We start from the raw sequence: 19,261 nt of genomic DNA, 5'->3' as shown, positions 1-19,261 counted from the left end.
TAAACTCTCAAAAAGTTTCTGTATGGCAATATTTTTTTTGCTAGTAGCATACAGGAAACGTGAGTTCCTTATATGTCACGTGACTGTTGATGCGTTCTGTCCAACCCCGCCCCTTCATTTAGACACACTGAAGTGTAATCTTTGGCTGTCGGTACATCAGCATGCGCTCTGTTTTAGGATTGATTTTGGTAGTTCTCGGCGCAACGTTTTACCTCTATTGGTTGTCTACCTACCTTCCACCACTTAGCCGACAGGTTCGGATAGAAAATGAAAGTGCCGAACAAGGTGATAACGCCGGAGAGAATCAAGAAGTCTTCCGAACAGTGGAATACAGGTCAGCCAGTGACAGCAACAATGCAACTCCACCGTCAGCTAACTTGCTAGCATTGTCGACTAGCCATCCCTGTCAAGTATTTTATACTATTTACAAAATCAAACTCTGTGCCAAATAAAACATTATTCTAGATATGCAATTATAATAACTGATTTTGAATGGTCAACACTGTATTGTGCACAGTTCATCAGCACAGTTGGTATTAAGCCTCCAAGAGTTGACAGCTCTCAGTTGTGAACCTGTCAGTGCGTGCTGTTTGTTGTGCAAGAGAGAGAGAGAATGGAGACAGTTAAAAATATGATATGATGATGATTGGAGTGAACGACCAATGTTGGAATGCGGATGTCTATGTTTTTCTTTTTGTATTCTAAGAATAACAATTTAAAATAAAGATCGATGTTTGATAGTACTTTTACACTTGCCTGCTGCAAAGCCTTACCTGTAATGTTCACGTTTACCCCTGTCATACGGACGGCTACTGTATCTTTCTTCTTAACTCAAAGGTTGAAGTTCCCATCAGACCTGAACGAGTTGAAAGAAATGGCTGAGCTCCTGCAATTCTACAGGCAGGAGCACACGTCTTACGTACTGCTACTCTTCTGCAGTGCATACCTCTACAAGCAGGCATTCGCAATCCCTGGTTCCTCATTCCTGGTAAGGACTGGTGGCTTTCTGTAATTAAAATAATGGCCATTACGCATCATACTTTATTTGGCAAAACTGTTCTGTTGGTTCCAACCACAGAAGCATGCTTGGAGCTGCATGGAGAACTTTTGGCAAGATGCGACATGACAGGTGTTGCCTGTTGTTGACACACACACACACACACACACACACACACACACACACACACACACACACACACACACACACACACACTCACACTCAAAGCGCATAACTCAGTAATAATCACCTTCTCCATTTCCTGCCAGAACATCCTGGCGGGGGCTCTGTTTGGCCCGTGGGAGGGCCTCCCTCTGGCCTGCGTCCTCACCACCGTGGGGGCCTCTCTCTGCTACCTGCTCTCCCAGGCCTTTGGCAAGCAGCACATCGTACGCCTCTTCCCTGAGAAGGTCGCCATGTTTCAGAACAAGGTGAGCAGGTTATTCACCGGTGTTAAAACCTGTGCAGTGTTTCTTACAGACCATGTAGCACTGTGTGGTGTGGTGCTCCAGGCATAAAAAAGTCAGGCCAGTGCAGGTGGGTCAAAGACGAGACGTGCATTTTTTTTGTTCCGCACTCATTTAACTATCAAAAAAGTAAATTAATGAATTTTGAATGTTATGCTGATAAACAGCATAGTCTGGTGTCTCATTTCAGTAACATTTAAAGAAAAATAATTGTGAATGTATGTGTTAAATAATCTCATAAAGTGCAAAAACGTCATTCAGTGTAATGGTCCGAACTTAAAAATCATCAATACATCCTTGAATAATTATGCAAAATGACGAACAAAATTATTTTTTCACTCTCTGGGCATAATTCTAGAAGTGTTCTTGTTATTGTATCAAAAGCACGTTTCATTACCATTTTGTTTTGATATTCAAATCATCTGGGGACTTTTGTCCGGATTTTCAATTCCTTAGATATCATTCAGTGTAATAAGATCAACATGGTGCTTTTAAATCATAATAAAAAGTGATAGTCACACACAATATGTGACATCATCAAAAGGAACCCTAGGGACCCCTTAAGTGATGATGCAAAGGGAGAATTTTGTTCTTCAATAGTCAAAAATTCTGTATTTTTATCTTGTGGTAACAGCGTCCACAAAAACAGATGTCATTCAGTGAAATGTCAAAAAACACTTTTATACTCAGATATTCATCCAAACAAGCATATTTTCTAAATAGACATAGTAAACATTGTGGGTCAAAGTCATCGTCTCATGTAGGTGACTAACTGTGTGCTTGTAAAAAGGTAAAAATAAGGTGAAAAGTATTTGGTCGTCCTTCAGTGTAAGAGATGTCATTCAGTGACATGCAGTGTAAGGGCCATTTCATTTAGTGTAATCAGTTCATGGTTGTATATTAAGAATCAAAACGGCAATATAAGTTGCAATATTACTCTAAGATACAATAATATGATGATACTACTTGAAATTATGACTTTTATTGTTATTTCCATTGTAACCTTGTTATTGCCATGTAGCATCCATATTACTGGGTAGATTCTGGGATTTTGGAAGTTGTACATGAATAATCAGAACACCCTAAGTCACAATCCCCGAAATATGTAGGTTAACAGACAAAAAAAATCTTTTTTTTATTGTTTTAGGCCTAAGTAGTAGCCTACCTCTAAGCTTGTGATCTTAGAAGTTGTTCAAAACACATTTTAATGCCCCAATACTAAGTAAAATACCAATTACTTGACAAGATCTATTTCTGTTGTCACTCATTCAGGACGTTGAGTACTGTAGTATGATGGTAACAATATGATAGCAATGAAAAGTAGCTGTTTATATAGGCTTTTTTGCCAAGGCATCATTCAGTGTAATAGATGTGGTCATTCAGTGAAATGCACATTTTTATGTGAAAATAAAGTCAAATTCTTACGAAACTTATTTGTTTAGCACAACAAATGCGGGGGCATACAACAAATGAATAATTGTGCATTTTAAACTGATTTTCTCTTCAGTGGAAAAACTTCTTAAAGCCAAATGGGTGAAATGCACTCGGTGAAAGACTACAAACACTGCAAAAACTATTTGCAAATGCCTTTTACTAGAATTTTTAGGTTTGATGAAGACCTTAAATATAGGCCTTTACTATGGTATGTATCTTATTTCAGTTTTTTAACGTCATCTATATGCTTTTTGCATTATCAACAGTTTAACACCATATTACACTGAATGACATTTTATGGGTGAAAATGGGGTAAAATGCATGTTTCTTACTATTTTCTGAACAGAAAATATTAAACTTAATCACTCTACTCTCCAATGTACCCAAAAAAGTTGAAGAACGGTGTCAGGGAACAGTTTTATTTTTTGGAGTCCTGAAAACCCTGTTTCGTCTTTGACCCAGGTGTTTATTTAGGGCCAGCTGTGGCCTAATGATTAGGTGGTCTTTCAAATCCCAGTCCTACCTCTCCCTACACCTCTATCCCTGATTGAAGTACCCTTGAGCATGGGACCTAACCCCACATTGCTCCAGGGACTGTAACCCATACCCTGTAAATAAATGTTTAAGTCGCATTGGATAAAGGCGTCAGCTGAGTGTCATGTATTGCAATGTAATTTGTTGGGTGTATATCCCCATTGGGCATGTGGCGCAGCTATTGATCAATTTGCGGTGCTCAATTTTCATTCTGTGGTGCTGCAACAAAAAATTGTCTATGCATGGGAAACACTACTTGGCTTGCACAGTCTTCCTTTTGCATGTAATGTTGTTGAGATATAGACTAGTGCGGACTAGGCTACACACAAACAACACACTGTGTATAAAGCTGTGGTTCTCAAAAGGGGGTTCCTTCAGCAGCACATTGCCAAGCCCATTGCCGTGGAGAAGTTTATTACAATATAATACACAAAATTGCTGCAGAAAATGGTCCTATTCACAAATGACTTTTGCAATTAAATGGCTATTTAAACCATTATGGTCAGTTACTGTAATTTGTGGCGGGACTATGAAGGGATCCATGGGAAACTGTTAATTATTTTTCACAATGGAACGTTATATTGGGGCAGAGTATGGCTGTGAAGATTCTCATTACAATTCAACTGTTTGGTTAATGGGGTGGAGTCATTTTACTGTGTTCACTAAGCAGGTTAAAGGGACACTGTGTGAGATTTTTAGTTGTTTATTTCCAGAATTCATGTTGCCCATTCACTAATGTTACCTTTTTCATGAATACTTACCACCAGCATCAAATTCTAAGTATTCATTATGACTGGAAAAATTGCACTTTTCATACATGAAAAGGGGGATCTTCTCCATGGTCCGCCATTTTGAATTTCCAAAAATAGCCATTTTTAGCTGCAAAAATGACTTTACTTGGACCATACTAGAAAATATTTGTTTAATACTTAGTAAACTTTCATGTAAAGATCAAATTTGGCAGTAGGCAGCCCAATTTCAATAAGCAGCATAGTTGCAGTACCCTTTTTGGCCATTTCCTGCACAGTGTCCCTTTAATGACAATTTAGTTGTGAACTGTAAAGATCATGGGGATTCCTCAATCAACATTATTTCTACTTGTCATTTCAACATAGGATGCCTTTTCACACCTCAGTTCAAGTGGGGTGCATTAGATGTAAGCAATGTTTCAAGTTATAAGAAAATATCCGTCCACTACATTTAGAATTGTATCGCTCACAACATTTAGGGCGTTTTACTAATGACTTTGAACCATCAATACTGGTCACTACTACCACATTATTAGCAAAGAAGGTGGATCTAACAAGAAGCGTCATTTTGTTTCTTTTCCGGTATCCACTTTATGTCGGGTGAACGCCCCTTTAGGAGACCTTCGGTTAGGAGACCTTCGGAGTCCTGAGGTTGAAAATCAATGAAGTCCCCTTAGCGCTGTAGATGGCGGTAGCACATGTCTTGTACAAACTCCTCAAAAAGAGAAGAAGTAGTAGGGGACAACGCCCCCTTAGGAGACCCAACTTGAGCACACGCTTTTACATTGAGTGGCCGTGTTTTGCGATATCTTGCTCCGATTCAGTATTTTTGTTATCAGTGCATTGTAGTGCAATTAGTCTGTTTGTCCAGCAGGTGGTAGTAGTGGTACACGGCTCTCTGTTGATCATTTCCCTTTTTACCTAGTCCAGTCAATCTAGCTCAAAAAAGGGCCAAGCATAGAATACATAGCAATATTAATGGTTCTTACGCATATTACCAATCTACCTTCATCGATTTAGTGGAACATACTTAAGGGATAACATACTTTAGAGGTCAAAGGTAGAACATTTTCCATGCTTTTTAAACACACATTTCCGCTCTGCGCTGCAGGTGGAAGACAATAGGCACAGCCTGCTCTTCTTCTTGCTCTTCCTGCGCTTTTTCCCCATGAGCCCCAACTGGTTCCTGAACATGACTGCACCCATCGTCAACATCCCCATCACGCTATTCGCCCTCTCCATCTTCATAGGTAATAAACAAACATGTGTGGCTGTGTTGATGCATTATGTTGACATATACTATGTGCCATTCATTTTGAAGCTCATAATCATGTCCATGTAGTTAAAGGTGCACTGTGTAATATTTTTTGCAGTTTATTTCCAGAATTAATACTGCCCTTTCACAAATGTTACCTTTTTCATGCATACTTACCACCACCACCATCAAATTTTAAGTATTAATTGTCACTGGGAAAATTGCACTTTTCATACGCGAAAAGGGGGATCTTCTCTACTGTCCGCCATTTTGAATTTCCAGAAATACACATTTTTATCTGCATTTTGTCCTAAGCCCTTTTTGGGAAAGGGTGCCCTCTGCCTATTAAATCCTAAATATCTCAGTCTCTGAAGCACATACAAACATGAAATGAGTTACATTTAAAAGCTAAGACCCTCCTCTTGCATTATAATGTGTTCATTTAGCTCTAACATACCCACATATTTAAAAAAAACTGCTAAAATCACAAAATCCTGAATGCAGCGTGTATGTGTTTCCAGGACACAATGGGTTAACATCAGAGGGCTACACCTTTATTCATAGCTGAAGTGCCGTTGACCAAGGCACCTAACCTGACATTTCTCCAGGGACTGTAAACAATACCCTGTAAAAAAAACCTGGAAGTCTCTTTGCATAAAAGCGTCTAATGTAATGTAATTTTGGTAACGCTACTTGACACCAGCGACATGCTTGTTTGGGACATCTTTACCATAAACAAATGTCACTTAATGACAACACTACAAAATGTTTGACATTGGCTTGATGTTTATGACACGTCCATAACTGTGTCATAACACTGTTACAACACTGTCCTGTCATACGTACGCCGCCGCCGCCGTCAAGTACAGTGTGATGTATGATTTATTTTCCCCTTCCCCCAGGCCTGATGCCGTACAACTTCATCTGCGTGCAGACGGGCTCCATGCTGTCGGAGCTGAGCTCGCTGGACGAGCTCCTGAGCTGGGCCACGCTGCTGCAGCTGCTGGCCATGGCCGTGTGCGCCCTGCTGCCCGGGGCCCTCATCCGCCACTACAGCCACAGCAGGCTCAAGCTGGACACGGGGCCCGAGAAGAACGGCGACGTCAGCGCGGAGCGCAAGACCAAGTGAACACCCTCGCTCACACACATGTACAGTGCCATACTCTACATGCCTGCCCTGGGGCAAAACTATGTTTGTGAAACCGACCTCCCTCTCAACACATACCATGTAATGAATTGTGGCCCCAATTCTAGGCCCCCCTCCGCGCCCGGGCCTCGGACAACCTAGACGATTGTCCTCGACTGTCAGCAGGCCTACACACACACACACACACACACACACACACACACACACACACACACACACACACACACACACACACACACACACACACACACACACACACACACACACACACACCCCTTCCGGACTTTGTGATGATGGATCATTGGTACTCCCCACACACACTAGACTAGCACTGGGCTAACACGCAAGCTGAGGGTCCTTCAGCTGATTGGGGTGAGCTGGCCCGGACTGCAAGACCAAGTGAACACCCCTGTCCTGCCAACGCTACCAAAATCATCCTAGTGATGAAGCGTGCCATGCCCCCTCCACACACACACTAACACACACACCAGCATTGGACTGCCTCTAGAACGAGTGTTAGTTTAAACCTCTCTGGATTTTTTAATTGTCTGTTTTGAAGAAGGGAATGACGGAAGGAAGTACAGTATAATATGTGTTGCTTGTTGTTGGGCTTGATATTCATGTTGTTTGAGTTCTGCATATGGTATATCTATCACATGATGGGAGGGCATTGATACTGTTGTGGTAAAAAGGAGAATGTGTTTTACTCGCTACTTGCTAGCACTATGTGTGCGCATCACTACAAACTCACAAACTCCCATCCTTTCCTCTCTCCTACAACCTCTTGCCTCATTGTCAACTTCGATGAGGTCAGTTGTGCATTGTACATTCATTTATCATTCGAAACACTTACGTGATATTGCTTACTTTTATGGCTTACTGTTCAGATATATCATGTTTGTATTTTAAATGTTAAATGCGTTTAACACTTGACCATATCCAAGTTCAAAACGAGGGTGGAGGACAGAGCAAAGGACACAGGTTTGCCTCTAAAGTACAGATGACATTGCTCCACTGCAGCAAGGGGGCAGGGATATAAATCCCATTGATGTCAGTGGTTAGTCTTGACGAGGAGGAAATTTGACTATAAAGTGTCATGATGTCAGAATTACAATACTAATGCCTGCCCTGTGCTGTTGTAGCAACATTTAGCCAGCCACAAGTGTTCAGGTACAAAACAACAAAAATGTATTGCATGTACATAGACTTTGGTGTACATGTAAGGACACTGTTCAGTTGCGAGTGTACAAATATTTGCCTTTGAGGTCTTTGGATCAAATTGCCATATTTTATACTGCTTGTTCAGATACCCAAGTGCCTAAGACTATACAAGACGTGTGGGGTACATGTTTTTGTTTAAGAAGGGACATATCGCCTGGTAAAGATATTCCATCTTTGTCAGGAAGAACTGTAAATTTGGGTTCATGGGCGTCTGGGTGGAGTCTTTTTTACTCCATTTTTGCAATGCCAAAGTGGTCTTGAACCATTCTGCTGTATTTTTCTCATTCTGCTCAACACTCATGACCCACAAAAGATAATCACCCACTTTTTGTTTCTTTTACTGTTTCAGCTGTTTTTTTGTGGTCCATGGTAAAACCAATTGAATTTGTACTTTGGAAATCATGTGGTGCCCACAAAGATGCCTATAGATTAACTGGGAAGTGAGGTCATGAATACTTTTGAAAATGTGTTATGAAAAATAAATGTATAATTTTAATAGTTTGGAATGCATCTTCTGTTCATCTAAATAGAAATCGACCAATGTTCTTTCAATAATGAATGAACAACTGTTACCTTCCTACACAACACAAGACAACACAAGACAACACAGACGCATTACTTTTTTATTTTTTAGAAAGACCTTTTTATTGCTCAGATCCATGTTGATCAGCAGTTACAGTTCACCAACTATTCGATACAACAGCATGGCTGTCAGGGAAAAGAGAGATACAGGTCAGCTCTCAGCACAATACCTTCATTAACCCCCAATCATGGTAAAAAATCAAAAACTCTGTGTGTGTGCGTGCGTGCGTGCGCATGTCTATGTGTGTTTTGTTTGTGTGTGCGTATGTGTTGTGCTGGGGGTATCTGTGTGGCAGTGCAGTAGGCTGAGACACCAACCCACATCGCTTCAACACAATTGAGGGAGCGAGGGAGGGGGACTCAAGGCGGTGACGGTTAACTGCTCAGTAAATGGATCTCCTCCTAGTACTAGGGTGTGGGAAAAGGGTGCCAAAGTCGGAGAGCTCTCCCATCCTACACCGCATTCCACATTATTACTCAAATGACATTTCTCCAAATAATCAATATGTATGACCGTCGTCATAATTTTCAAGTCATCAGCCATTAGAGTACAATTAAAACGTTTTGAATGAACCTTCCAATGATAACGGTATTTTTTTAAAATAATAAAAAATCTAAAATTCCCAAAAATACTCTGTTCCAAATTAATTACGCAAAACTGTTTTGTAGTGTTGTAATCCAAATTTCGTTCTTTTTCCCATTTACATCAATACTGTTGGTATTTGGTACCTTCTAAATACTAAAAACTTGGTTATAAGCTGTAACTGGAATGCTGCATTTAACATTGAAGTCAATGGCAGGGCATTGTATGGGAGTTATGGAAGCCCAGATATCCTTGATGCTTTGCTCTCAGCTGTTTTTGTTTGTTTGGTCTGGTGACCCACACTTCACTCTTCAATATACCCGTAGATTTCCACGCCATGTGTAGGTGCTTTGGTGGTATCGACATTCTAACTCACCAGATATAAAACCCCATTGAAAATGAATGGGATGTTATGCTGAGAGCAAAGCATCAAGGATATCTGGGCTTCCATACCTCTCATACAATGCCCTGCCATTGACTTCAATGTTAAATGCAGCATTCCAGTTACAGCTTATAACCAAGTTTTGAACATTGAAATGTAATTTAGAAGGTACCAAATGCCAACAGTATTGATGTAAATGGGAAATAAATAAAGGAATTTGGATTGCAACACTACAAAACTGTTTTGCGTAATAATTTGGAACAGAGCATTTTGGGAATTATATATATATATATATATATATATATATATATACCTTTATCATTGAGAGGTTCATTCAAAAATGTTTTAATTGTACTCTAATGGCTGATGACTTGAAAATGATGACAACTGTCATACATATTGGTTATTTGGGGAAATGTCATTTGCGTAATAATGTGGAATGCGGTGCAATGGATCTGGGGTCTTCTTTAGACCTGCCTAGCCAATGACTTCTCATGCAAAAAAAAAAGCGCCTCCTGTGAAACTTCAAACATGGATGAAAAAGGCACCCAGAAAAAAAAACTACTACAGGAAAAGAAGGCAGAACTTTTTGCCTCACAAGCGATTTGAGTGTGAATGGGCTGGGAGCTAATACTGCTAGGCCTACTCGCTTCATGCCAGATAGGTTAAGTGATGGTGGCCTAAAGGATCATGCCAGGTCTCGCCTTGTGAAGTTCAGGTGAGAGGTTTAAAACAGCGTTGTGTAAAGTCAGAAATCAACAGGATATTTCACACACCCTATGAAGAGCAATGACTACTTGTGATTATCCAGATTGCTTCCCCCTTTTCCCCCATGTAGTCTAAAAAAACCTACCACCCCACACTGAATATTGAACTGGTCTAAAGATTAGAAAAAAACGTGTTCTGCGCAAAGAAACCCCGCTACATTTCAGAGCTACATTACACTGATCGACAAGACAGCTGGATCACCACAACAAAAGCTACTGTAATGAAGACATCAGTGGATGGCGGGGACACGGTGGTAGGCCTATACTGTGTACAAATCCCTTGCGCTGGCTTACAAGTGGGAATCTGTTAATATCTAACATCCATTAGAAAAAAAGCGACAAATAAAAAAATCCTGGGAAAAAAGTTAAGAAGTGTAAAAAGTTGGCTTTAAATTACTTTGATATCTGCTGACAGTATTTGTTGTGTTGTATGTGTTGCAACCACATAACTCCTCCTGAAGTATTTTTGTTAACAGCTTTCAAACACCTGAATGATTCAAATTCAAGTCTCTACCGCCACCACTGCAGCAGCAATCTGGCGGTAATCTCCGCGAGAAAAAGACCCGAGTTGTAAAGTGAGATCTGGTCAATACAGAGGAATAAAGCCATAGAGAAAGACAGTAGAAAGACGTGACGTTTTGTAGTAGTATGGAGCTGAGTCTATGGTAGGTACCATGTGCCTACATCAGTTAGGTGTATACAAAGGATGTCAAAGGGGGGTGAGAAACTGCCCAGAAATACACTTGGGACATACAGCAGCATTGTACATTTTTCACAAAATTCACAGATCTGACAACAGCTTGTTTTTTGTTTTGATTTTTTGCTTTTTTTGCAAACCAAAAAAGAGAAAAGAAAAGGTTTAGTTGAGTTTCGCTGACAAGAACAAAAATCCTGCAGCCAATGATAAATACAGAATTTGGTTAGTTGTAGAGCAAACTTTCACTGTTTTAAAAATCGAAACCCAGAGGGATCTGAGACCTAAGCTACTTGTTTCACACGTAACCTTACCAGGTGTGCCAATTAAAACAAAACAAAAAAAGCAAGACCACGAAACAATATATGAGAGCAAACCACATATTGTCTCCTTCACGTTTACAGTAAAAGCACACCACATGAAGAGTGTGTTCTCTCTACTCTATATTATTTAGCTATCATCTGTCCTCCGTCGAGTGTTTATTTTTTCAAGATCTTAAATGTCAGCCATAAGGTAGGTGAGGTAATCACACATGCACAGTATGAAGGTGGGAGAGGGTGTCAAAGGAGACCAAGCCCATAGAAGTTCACCTCTGACCTCTGAACAGGACATAAAGGGTGCCAATTAATTTATCTCCTCATGTGCTTTCCTATGACCTCTGACCTCAGTGCCACACCGCCTCCATGGAGAAAACAATTCAGTTTCGTTGCCATCAACCAGCACAGAGCAACTTTTAAAGGTCTTTCTCCCATTCAACATCCCAATTGCAAATGAGAGACTGACCTTTGAATGCTGCTGGGTTTTTTGCAAGTAGAGAATGACCTTGGAATTATGGCTTTTGCGAGTAGTGAATAAAAACATTGTTTTTCGATGACATCGAGCCTCGAGTCATAATGCCAGAGGCCATAGGAATGGATGGGAGAAAGTTGATTGACTTGCGCCCTTGGGCTCCATCCAGAATGTGCACTCGCACACTACATAGGTAGGGAACAAAGCAATGCAACTCACACCCTATGTAGTCAAGTAGTGACCATTTTGGCTTCACCCCTGGTCAAACCTCTTGTACAGAGCATAGACAAGATGTACACGGGAGTGGGCATTAGGATTACAGAGATATACACGCACACAAAAACCAAGCAACCAAACAACCAGTACAAATGAAATGTGTGAGCCTATAGTACATGTTTTACAGATATACAGTTGTTCTTTATCCAGACAAAGTGACACCCCAGAGAGACAAGTGTGATTCGTTGTACATAAAAGACTGAGCGTTGCACAGTTTTAAAGACCGCAACAGTGTCTCTTTGCTGCGAATTTAAGGTCCTGATATAAAGTTAGTTGACACATTCTTTTTTTAAAGTTTAACCTGGTCATTGGCTCAATGTTGAGGGAAAGAAACATTCTTTTATATCGGTAGTTGTATCAATGTCAACCAGTCTTAGACAGTGTTGACAACCTTCAGAGAATTTATGACATGTTTCTCTGTTATGTATAGATTATTTGCTGTTTGTGTTATCTCGAGACTTTGATCATGACATCAGCTGCAAGCATACAGCAACTTAACTCAGAACCAATCCGGCCAGTAAGGATCCCTGCAATCCCATTCTTTCAATGCTACAAAGAAACAAATCATTTTGTGTAACAAAATATAAGAAATTATTCTGTCCTGTTTTAGCAAAGACAAAAAAAATACTGTCCACTAACATAAGGGTACGCTACGTATCCCAAAATGCCATCATTCCGTTCCAATCCAACACGTCAAACCTGAAAAGTGTGGACTCTCAAAATTGCAACCTTTTCAAAATCACAATCTTTTTTTTATTTAAGTCTTCAAAAATGAAAAGGAGTTTCACAAGGCATATAAAATACTTATTTTTGTGTGTGTGTATTTGCTATTGGGGAGATTGGGGAATTTCAAAAGGGAGGGTGAAAGATTGGACTGAGGTACCCTGAAGCCTGAGGTAGATTGTATAACTGACATGCGTACTGTTCATATCCTGATCAAAGGAATGCGGTGATTCTTGTGTTGCTCTTCTCCCCATTAGCATTGAATTATACTGACTCTTTTATTATTCGTTTTCATTTTTCCTTAAATTCATCTTTACTTTTCTTTCTCAAGAAAATAAAACACTTCCCTTCAAAAGTAAGATGGCAGTGTCCCACCGAATCGTTAATAGCTCTCGTCACAAAATAGAAACAAAAAATAGATTCATAAATATTTTCTCTCTTTCTCTTTATATATATAATATATACACGCACACACGCACGCATGCACACACACGCAAACACACCAATGGAGGAAGCTGTGCGTATTGGCATTAAACTTGTGTCTGGAAGATACAGCTGGTAGCTTGCAGGGGGAGGAAGGAGGGAGGAGAAGAGAAACCCATTGGGACGTTACTGACTTGGTGACAATTAAGGCCACAAGCTTTCACTCATACATAGACATAGATATAACAAAACAAAACAAAAACAATATAGCTGCAAGCAGCAATGCGGGGCCAAGCAGTAAACTTGCCAGAGTCGCCATGGCAACAGAAGGAACTGCAGCGCCCCCTTTGGTCCAAATCTCGCCAATGTTGGTGTGCATTCCTTGGACGAGAGTGTGATCACGTAAACCAAGTTTAGTTTGAATCCGTTGAAGAGCTGCCGAGATATGAGCTCACTTCCTGTTACCTGTTGGTGCCGCTAGAGAGCTTGGGGTCTGGATTTTTTTGTGAGAGGTCATGGGATGGACTAGAATGTGTGCAAAAAATCCTAACAGAAATTGACTAACGGTTGCTGAGATATGACCTCACTTCCTGTTTTGCCACCTTTATGACAATTTTGATTGGCTGTCACCGGCAAACGACAAGAGGTGTTCAAAATTCTTTCCTCTCCCCCCTCCTTCTCCCTCCCTCCTTCCCTCTCTGTCCCTCTCCCTCTCCCTCTCCCCCCTCTCTCTCCCTCTCCCTCTCCCTCTGTCTGTCTGTGTGTGTGTGAGGGGGGGGAAGGTGGGTTGCAGGGGCTGGGGCAGTGGGGCTTTGGTTGACACTAGACCCCCTGCCGAGAATGGTGTCAGTGAACGTGCGCAGGGGAGGGGAAGGGGACAGAGAGATGAGAAAAAATCCCTCCATTCTTTCCACAATTTTGAATGGCTGCTGTGAGCTGATAGTTTTTTCAATCGTTACGAAAATCCATACCTGGGTGCAACATAGTGTGAAGATGACCTGTGTACCAATATTTTGAAAATTGGGAGTACGGTTCAAAAGCTACAGGTAAAAATGTAGCTAAAATTTTGACCTGCTGGTGGCGCTACAGAGTTTGAGCTGGGGATCTGATTTTCTTTGTGGTAGGTCTTGGGGTGGACCACTATGTGTGTACAAAATCCCAGCCTAGTTTGACAAACGGTTGCTGAGATATGACCTCACTTCCTGTTTTGCCACTTTTACGACAATTTTGATTGGCTGTCACGGCTAAACGATAAAAGATATCCAATATTCCTGAAGACCCCATGTGTAGCTCAGTCCAGAGATACTATATACTGAATTTCGGGTGAATTGGTCAAAAATTGCGGGAAAATTAACATTTTTATTGAATTTTACAAAATTCAAAATGGCGGGAAAACTATCCTGGCGGAAAATGACGTCATATAGTGCGTTGGATTCGTCTTGACTCAAGGATTCCAGGGATACCAAGTTTATGAAAATTGGCCCAGCGGTTCAAAAGTTACAAGCAGAAACGTACCTGCAACTTTGACCTGCTGGTGGCGCTAGAGCGTTGGGGCTGGGGTCCTATAAATTGCTGTGGGTAATGCTGAGACTGCCCCGAATGTCTGTGCCAATTTACAGCATTTTCCTGCCTACGGTTCTATGGGCTGCCATAGACTTGCAGAGGGATAGGAATGGTGACTAGAGAATAATAATAATAATAATAATAATGAAGAAAACCTACTAACTCTATAGGGGCCTTCGCCAGCTTCGCTGCTTGGCCCCTAATAAAAAAGATAACAAAAAAAGGGATAAATCTGTACCTGGGCGTTGAGGAAAATGTAAAAGAGCTGACATTTTTTATCCTTTTGTTCATTTTGTTTCTTTTTTACTTAAAATGATATAAAATTTCAAAGTATCAAGATTAAAATAATAATTAAAAAAACATTCTATCTGGCCCAACCCCTGTACTCAAAGCACACGGTGCAGGTGGTAAATATTTACATTCACATCTGTCAAGCCACTTAGAGAAGCTCCCTGACTAAAGAGGTTTAAAGCCAAACGCTGTGTGTGTGTATGTGTCTGTGTATGCGTGTGTTAAGGTGTGTGTGTGTGTATGTGTTCGTGCAGGTGGGCTGATTGGTGTGCATGTGTACCACAGGTCATACTAATGTTTTCTCTACTAAAGGTGTATAAGTCCCAATCCCACAGGCATCCTATTCCCCCCCCCAAAAAAAGCCATGCACAATACCTTCCCTCCCTACCCAACGCCCTCCCTGATCATCCTCCCTTCGCTCACATATTTTGTTGTAGTACGTCTCCCCCAGCGCTGTGGACTTCAACTCAACCCCCGAGAGCGACTAGCGCAACACTCCAGTCAACATAAGATTCTGTCAACCATATGCAGCAAACTTGACATTCTGTTACAACAGAATCGATTCTCTCTCCTAGGATACGGTTCTGACAGGTGACATCTGGAAAGTGATTTCTCCTCGTGCGAATGTCGTGTGTATATTCATATATTTCTAATATCTAGGCCTGCAGTTGCACATTCTCAATTTCTCTCAATCTTAAAGGGGTATGCCACTATTTTGGGGATTAATACCATTAAAATCATAGGCCGGGATTTATAAAGGTGTTTAAGTGTCTTATTTTTCATGTTAAGCGAGGGAGTATGTAGCTAAGCTAGTGAAAGTCAATGGATCACTGTAGCATATGTGATCCATTGACTCTCACTAGCTTAGATACTTTCTCCCTCCTTAAAACTAGACAATGCCTAACATGAAAAATAAGACACGTTACATCTTTATAAACCTAGGGCAATGATTTTAACCGTATTCAGCCCCAAAATAGTGGCATATCCCTTTAAATCAATAACGGTTTCTCTCAATCTCTTCAACTGAGAAGTGGCAGTCGAAAGTCAAAAAGGCTGCAAGGTAAAAGTAAACACAACTATCACAGGCAACATGGAACTTCACTGTGACGAAAGAAACAAAAAATAAAAAGAGAACAGATTATCGGCTGAAGTTGATGACAGCAAAAGAGTGGAGAGACAGAGAGTGTTAAGCAAATAGACAGATAGATGCGAGTAGTTAGCCAACGACATACGAAAAAACACAAGAAACCAGCGATGGATATGATAACTAAATAAAGTAAAAACATTTTCACAGGGATGTTGAATACTCCTGTTGGCACAAGCAGGTTGAATAACATGGACTCAGAACAATCCACTAAGTTTCATCGTTTTTCTCTCCTCAAAGGATGTCAATGCTTCTTGCGCATCTTGGTTTGACTTTTAAATATGATCTCAATGCAGACAAGTAAAAGATATGCATCAAACTCTCTCCCTGTAAGCGCACCCATTATCCCCAAGCCCATGTGTATTTGTTTTTTTTCAATCATTTTAAAAGACCTTTATAATCTAAAAATATACTGTTATATACATACAACTATATGTATACACAAATATACACATCAGTCTGTATAGAAGTGTTTATATACTTCATGACGAGATCAACAGTACAGCTCTGCAGTATATAACAGTATATTTTGTTCTAACGCTTGTTAATACTGCTAAGGATACTGACACTTGAATCTTAGCCTCGAAAACCATTGATGAATTAAAAAAAAAACACAACAAAAGAGCATCCCGGTCACTACTCCACACCTGCCCTATGTCTACTGTACTTCAAACCTAACTCAAACGTAATGCGTACACGTACATATACTGTCTGTGCTAACAAAGCTTTTTTTGTTCTCCCACGTCGATCCGGTTGTTAGGCCTATGTTAGTCCAGCTAAAATGACATCACGTAAATAAGGGGCTCAGGACCACTTCCTGCATTTTGAAAACTTGTGAAAACACAACATGGATTCCCAAATCCTTGCCATACATTGTTTGTTTTTTTTCATTTTGTATCTTTTTTTGTAACATTTTCGCAACGTGTGAGCAAATTTTGTGTGTGTATGATAGTGCACGTGTGTGTGTGTGCATGAGTGTGCGTGTGCGGTAGTTCTTTTTTTTCCCGAACAGTCAGGTCTCTCGTCAGTGCTCCCCTCAGCCCTCGAAGGCGGGCAGCTCCGCACATCGTATAGCCTCTACAGCCTTTGGCTCACACATTACTCCTCCCCCTTCCCCTCCCCTCGCCCCCCTCCCTTCCCCGCGTCAACTTCTTTGGTTTTTCTCTCTCTCATTTGTTTTTTTTTCTTCTGTTGTTCCCATTGCCGGTGGTCTGCTCCTGCCTGTGCCATTCGTTCCCCTCTTCCTGTTCTCCATCTCATCCCTCTCTTTCTCACGTTCACACACACTCATCATTCTCTCTCTCTTTCTCTCTCTCTCTCTCTGTCTCCCTCTCTTGTTCTCCAGTTTGGGCTACATTCATTGGCTGGTGGCTGGCCGCTGGGGAGGCGCTGCGCTGTGCTGCGCTGCACTGCCCTCTGCAGGTCACTTGGTGTGGCGCGGGACTGGGGGACCCCCTTGCTGGTGCTTCTGCTCCTGCTGCTTGACCTGCTGGATAATCTCCCGAATCTTCCTCTGTGCAGTCTGGAGAACACACACAGAGACGTACACGCATGCATGCACGCACGAACACACGTACATGCACGCACGCACGCACACACACACACACAGAGACACACACACAAATATATTATTACAGGGAACATACAAACATACATGCACACACCTACACGCACGCACACACACATACTCACACACATGTGAGTGCGCACACACCCACACACACACACAAATACATTGTTACAGGTTGCAAGGAGTACACAGACACACACACACACACAAGCACATCCTCACACACACACGAGCACAAGCACACAAAACCACAGGGTAGGCACTAGTTCTACTACCTCATATTCTACAGCACGACATGGAGTGCATACATACAAACCAACCACTGTGTGAACACACAATCTCTCTCTCTCTCTCTCGCTCTCGCTCTCGCTCTCTCTCTCTCTCTCTCTCTCTCTCTCTCTCTCTCTCTCTCTCTCTCTCTCTCTCTCTCTCTCTCTCTCTCTCTCTCTCTCTCTCTCTCTCACACACACACACACACACACACACACACACACACACACACACTCTCTCTCTCTCTCTCTCTCTCCCTCACACACACACACACACACACACACACACACACACACACACACACACTGACACACACATGCACACACACACACACACACACACACATAGCATCAGCAAGCCAGTCGGCCCGTTACGTATGCTCTTTGCGTCCCAGAGCTTAACAAACTGCCTGTCTGCAAGTCTGAGCTTAAGGTATTGCATTTCAAAGGCAAGGCGCTCCTTTTCTCACTGGCGCGAAGGAGTCGAATTATAACACATCACCATACCGGTTCCACAAAACACGCTCAGGAGCTTTACTTTTTTTTTAAAAATCATTCGAAATCTTTACGAAATGAGTCATAAACACTGATCTGTCATAGATGTTTTTGATTTGCTGTAAGTAAAACATGGGCAAATATAACTCGTGCCTGCTTGTTCCGGATAGTGGCTGGTGCCCTGGATGAAAGGCTCTCTTCCTTGAGTGCTCCACCATGACCAGGGCCGCCAACAGCTTTCACTGGGCCCAGGACAAAGTCATCTGAAAGGGCCCCTTACCCAATACATACAATGTAATGGGGACCCAATTCTGGGGCCCCTATCTCCCTGGGCCCGGGACAACATACCCCTTCGTCCCCCTCCCCTGTTAGTGGGCCTGACCATGCCCAGACTCTCTTACTAGAGCACTCCACCATGATGACGAATGTGCTGTGGTGAGCCCGTGTGGTCACTGCATGAACACGAGCTGTGTTGTTGGGTCGGCGTGCCTAGAGGCCATGGCGACAAGCCACTAAATAACTTTCACGTCTCTTTCTCTCCTCCCTCCTCTCTCACCCCACAGAGCCCATCTCGTTTGATAAATTCCAGATCACCGCGTGTAGACCCCTCACCAGATGTTTTCAAAACGTTAAAGGTGTCCTTCATCAAGGGCTTACGAGCGATGTAAAAGCAGAACGCCTGGTGGGAGGGCAACGATCGCTCCTCGGCACCACCTGATGCAAGGACACGCACGCATACATGCACACACGCACGCACACACACATCCGCGCACACACACACACCCACGCACATCCGCATACACGCCCCCGCGCACATGCACATCCCCGCGCACATGCACGTCCCCGCGCACACAGGCAGGAAGGACACTGCATCATGTTAAGGTGTCCACCTCACTGCTGGTGGGG

At 41.9% G+C, this 19,261-nt stretch overlaps 2 protein-coding genes across 2 annotated transcripts in view; one reads left to right on the top strand and one right to left on the bottom strand.

Moving 5' to 3' along the window:
* Positions 1–87: 87 nt before the first annotated feature.
* LOC134461197 (transmembrane protein 41A-A-like) lies at positions 88–8,325 on the top strand. Its single transcript, XM_063213968.1, has 5 exons — positions 88–334; positions 838–988; positions 1,267–1,428; positions 5,293–5,431; positions 6,339–8,325. Exons 1-5 carry the CDS (start codon positions 162–164, stop codon positions 6,563–6,565), a joined length of 852 nt encoding a protein of 283 aa, XP_063070038.1. The 5' UTR covers positions 88–161; the 3' UTR covers positions 6,566–8,325.
* Positions 8,326–15,290: 6,965 nt separating this feature from the next.
* Positions 15,291–19,261, bottom strand: part of igf2bp2a (insulin-like growth factor 2 mRNA binding protein 2a) — a 93,424-nt gene continuing 89,453 nt past the window's right edge. The window contains exon 17 of the mRNA XM_063213995.1: positions 15,291–17,543. Within this exon, the coding sequence (XP_063070065.1) occupies positions 17,445–17,543 (99 nt within the window). The 3' untranslated portion in view covers positions 15,291–17,444. The remainder of the gene's footprint in view (positions 17,544–19,261) is intronic.

The sequence above is a fragment of the Engraulis encrasicolus genome, chromosome 13 (assembly GCF_034702125.1).
Source record: "Engraulis encrasicolus isolate BLACKSEA-1 chromosome 13, IST_EnEncr_1.0, whole genome shotgun sequence".
NCBI lineage: Eukaryota > Metazoa > Chordata > Actinopteri > Clupeiformes > Engraulidae > Engraulis > Engraulis encrasicolus.
This window is presented reverse-complemented; position numbering and strand designations above follow the sequence as displayed.

Excerpts from the sequence above, each read along its gene's own strand:
- LOC134461197 (XM_063213968.1), top strand. The coding sequence starts at position 162 with ATGCGCTCTGTTTTAGGATTGATTTTGGTAGTTCTCGGCGCAACGTTT. Across the intron at positions 989-1,266 it reads TCCCTGGTTCCTCATTCCTG|AACATCCTGGCGGGGGCTCT; the intron begins GTAAGGACTGGT and ends ATTTCCTGCCAG. Across the intron at positions 5,432-6,338 it reads CGCCCTCTCCATCTTCATAG|GCCTGATGCCGTACAACTTC; the intron begins GTAATAAACAAA and ends CCCTTCCCCCAG.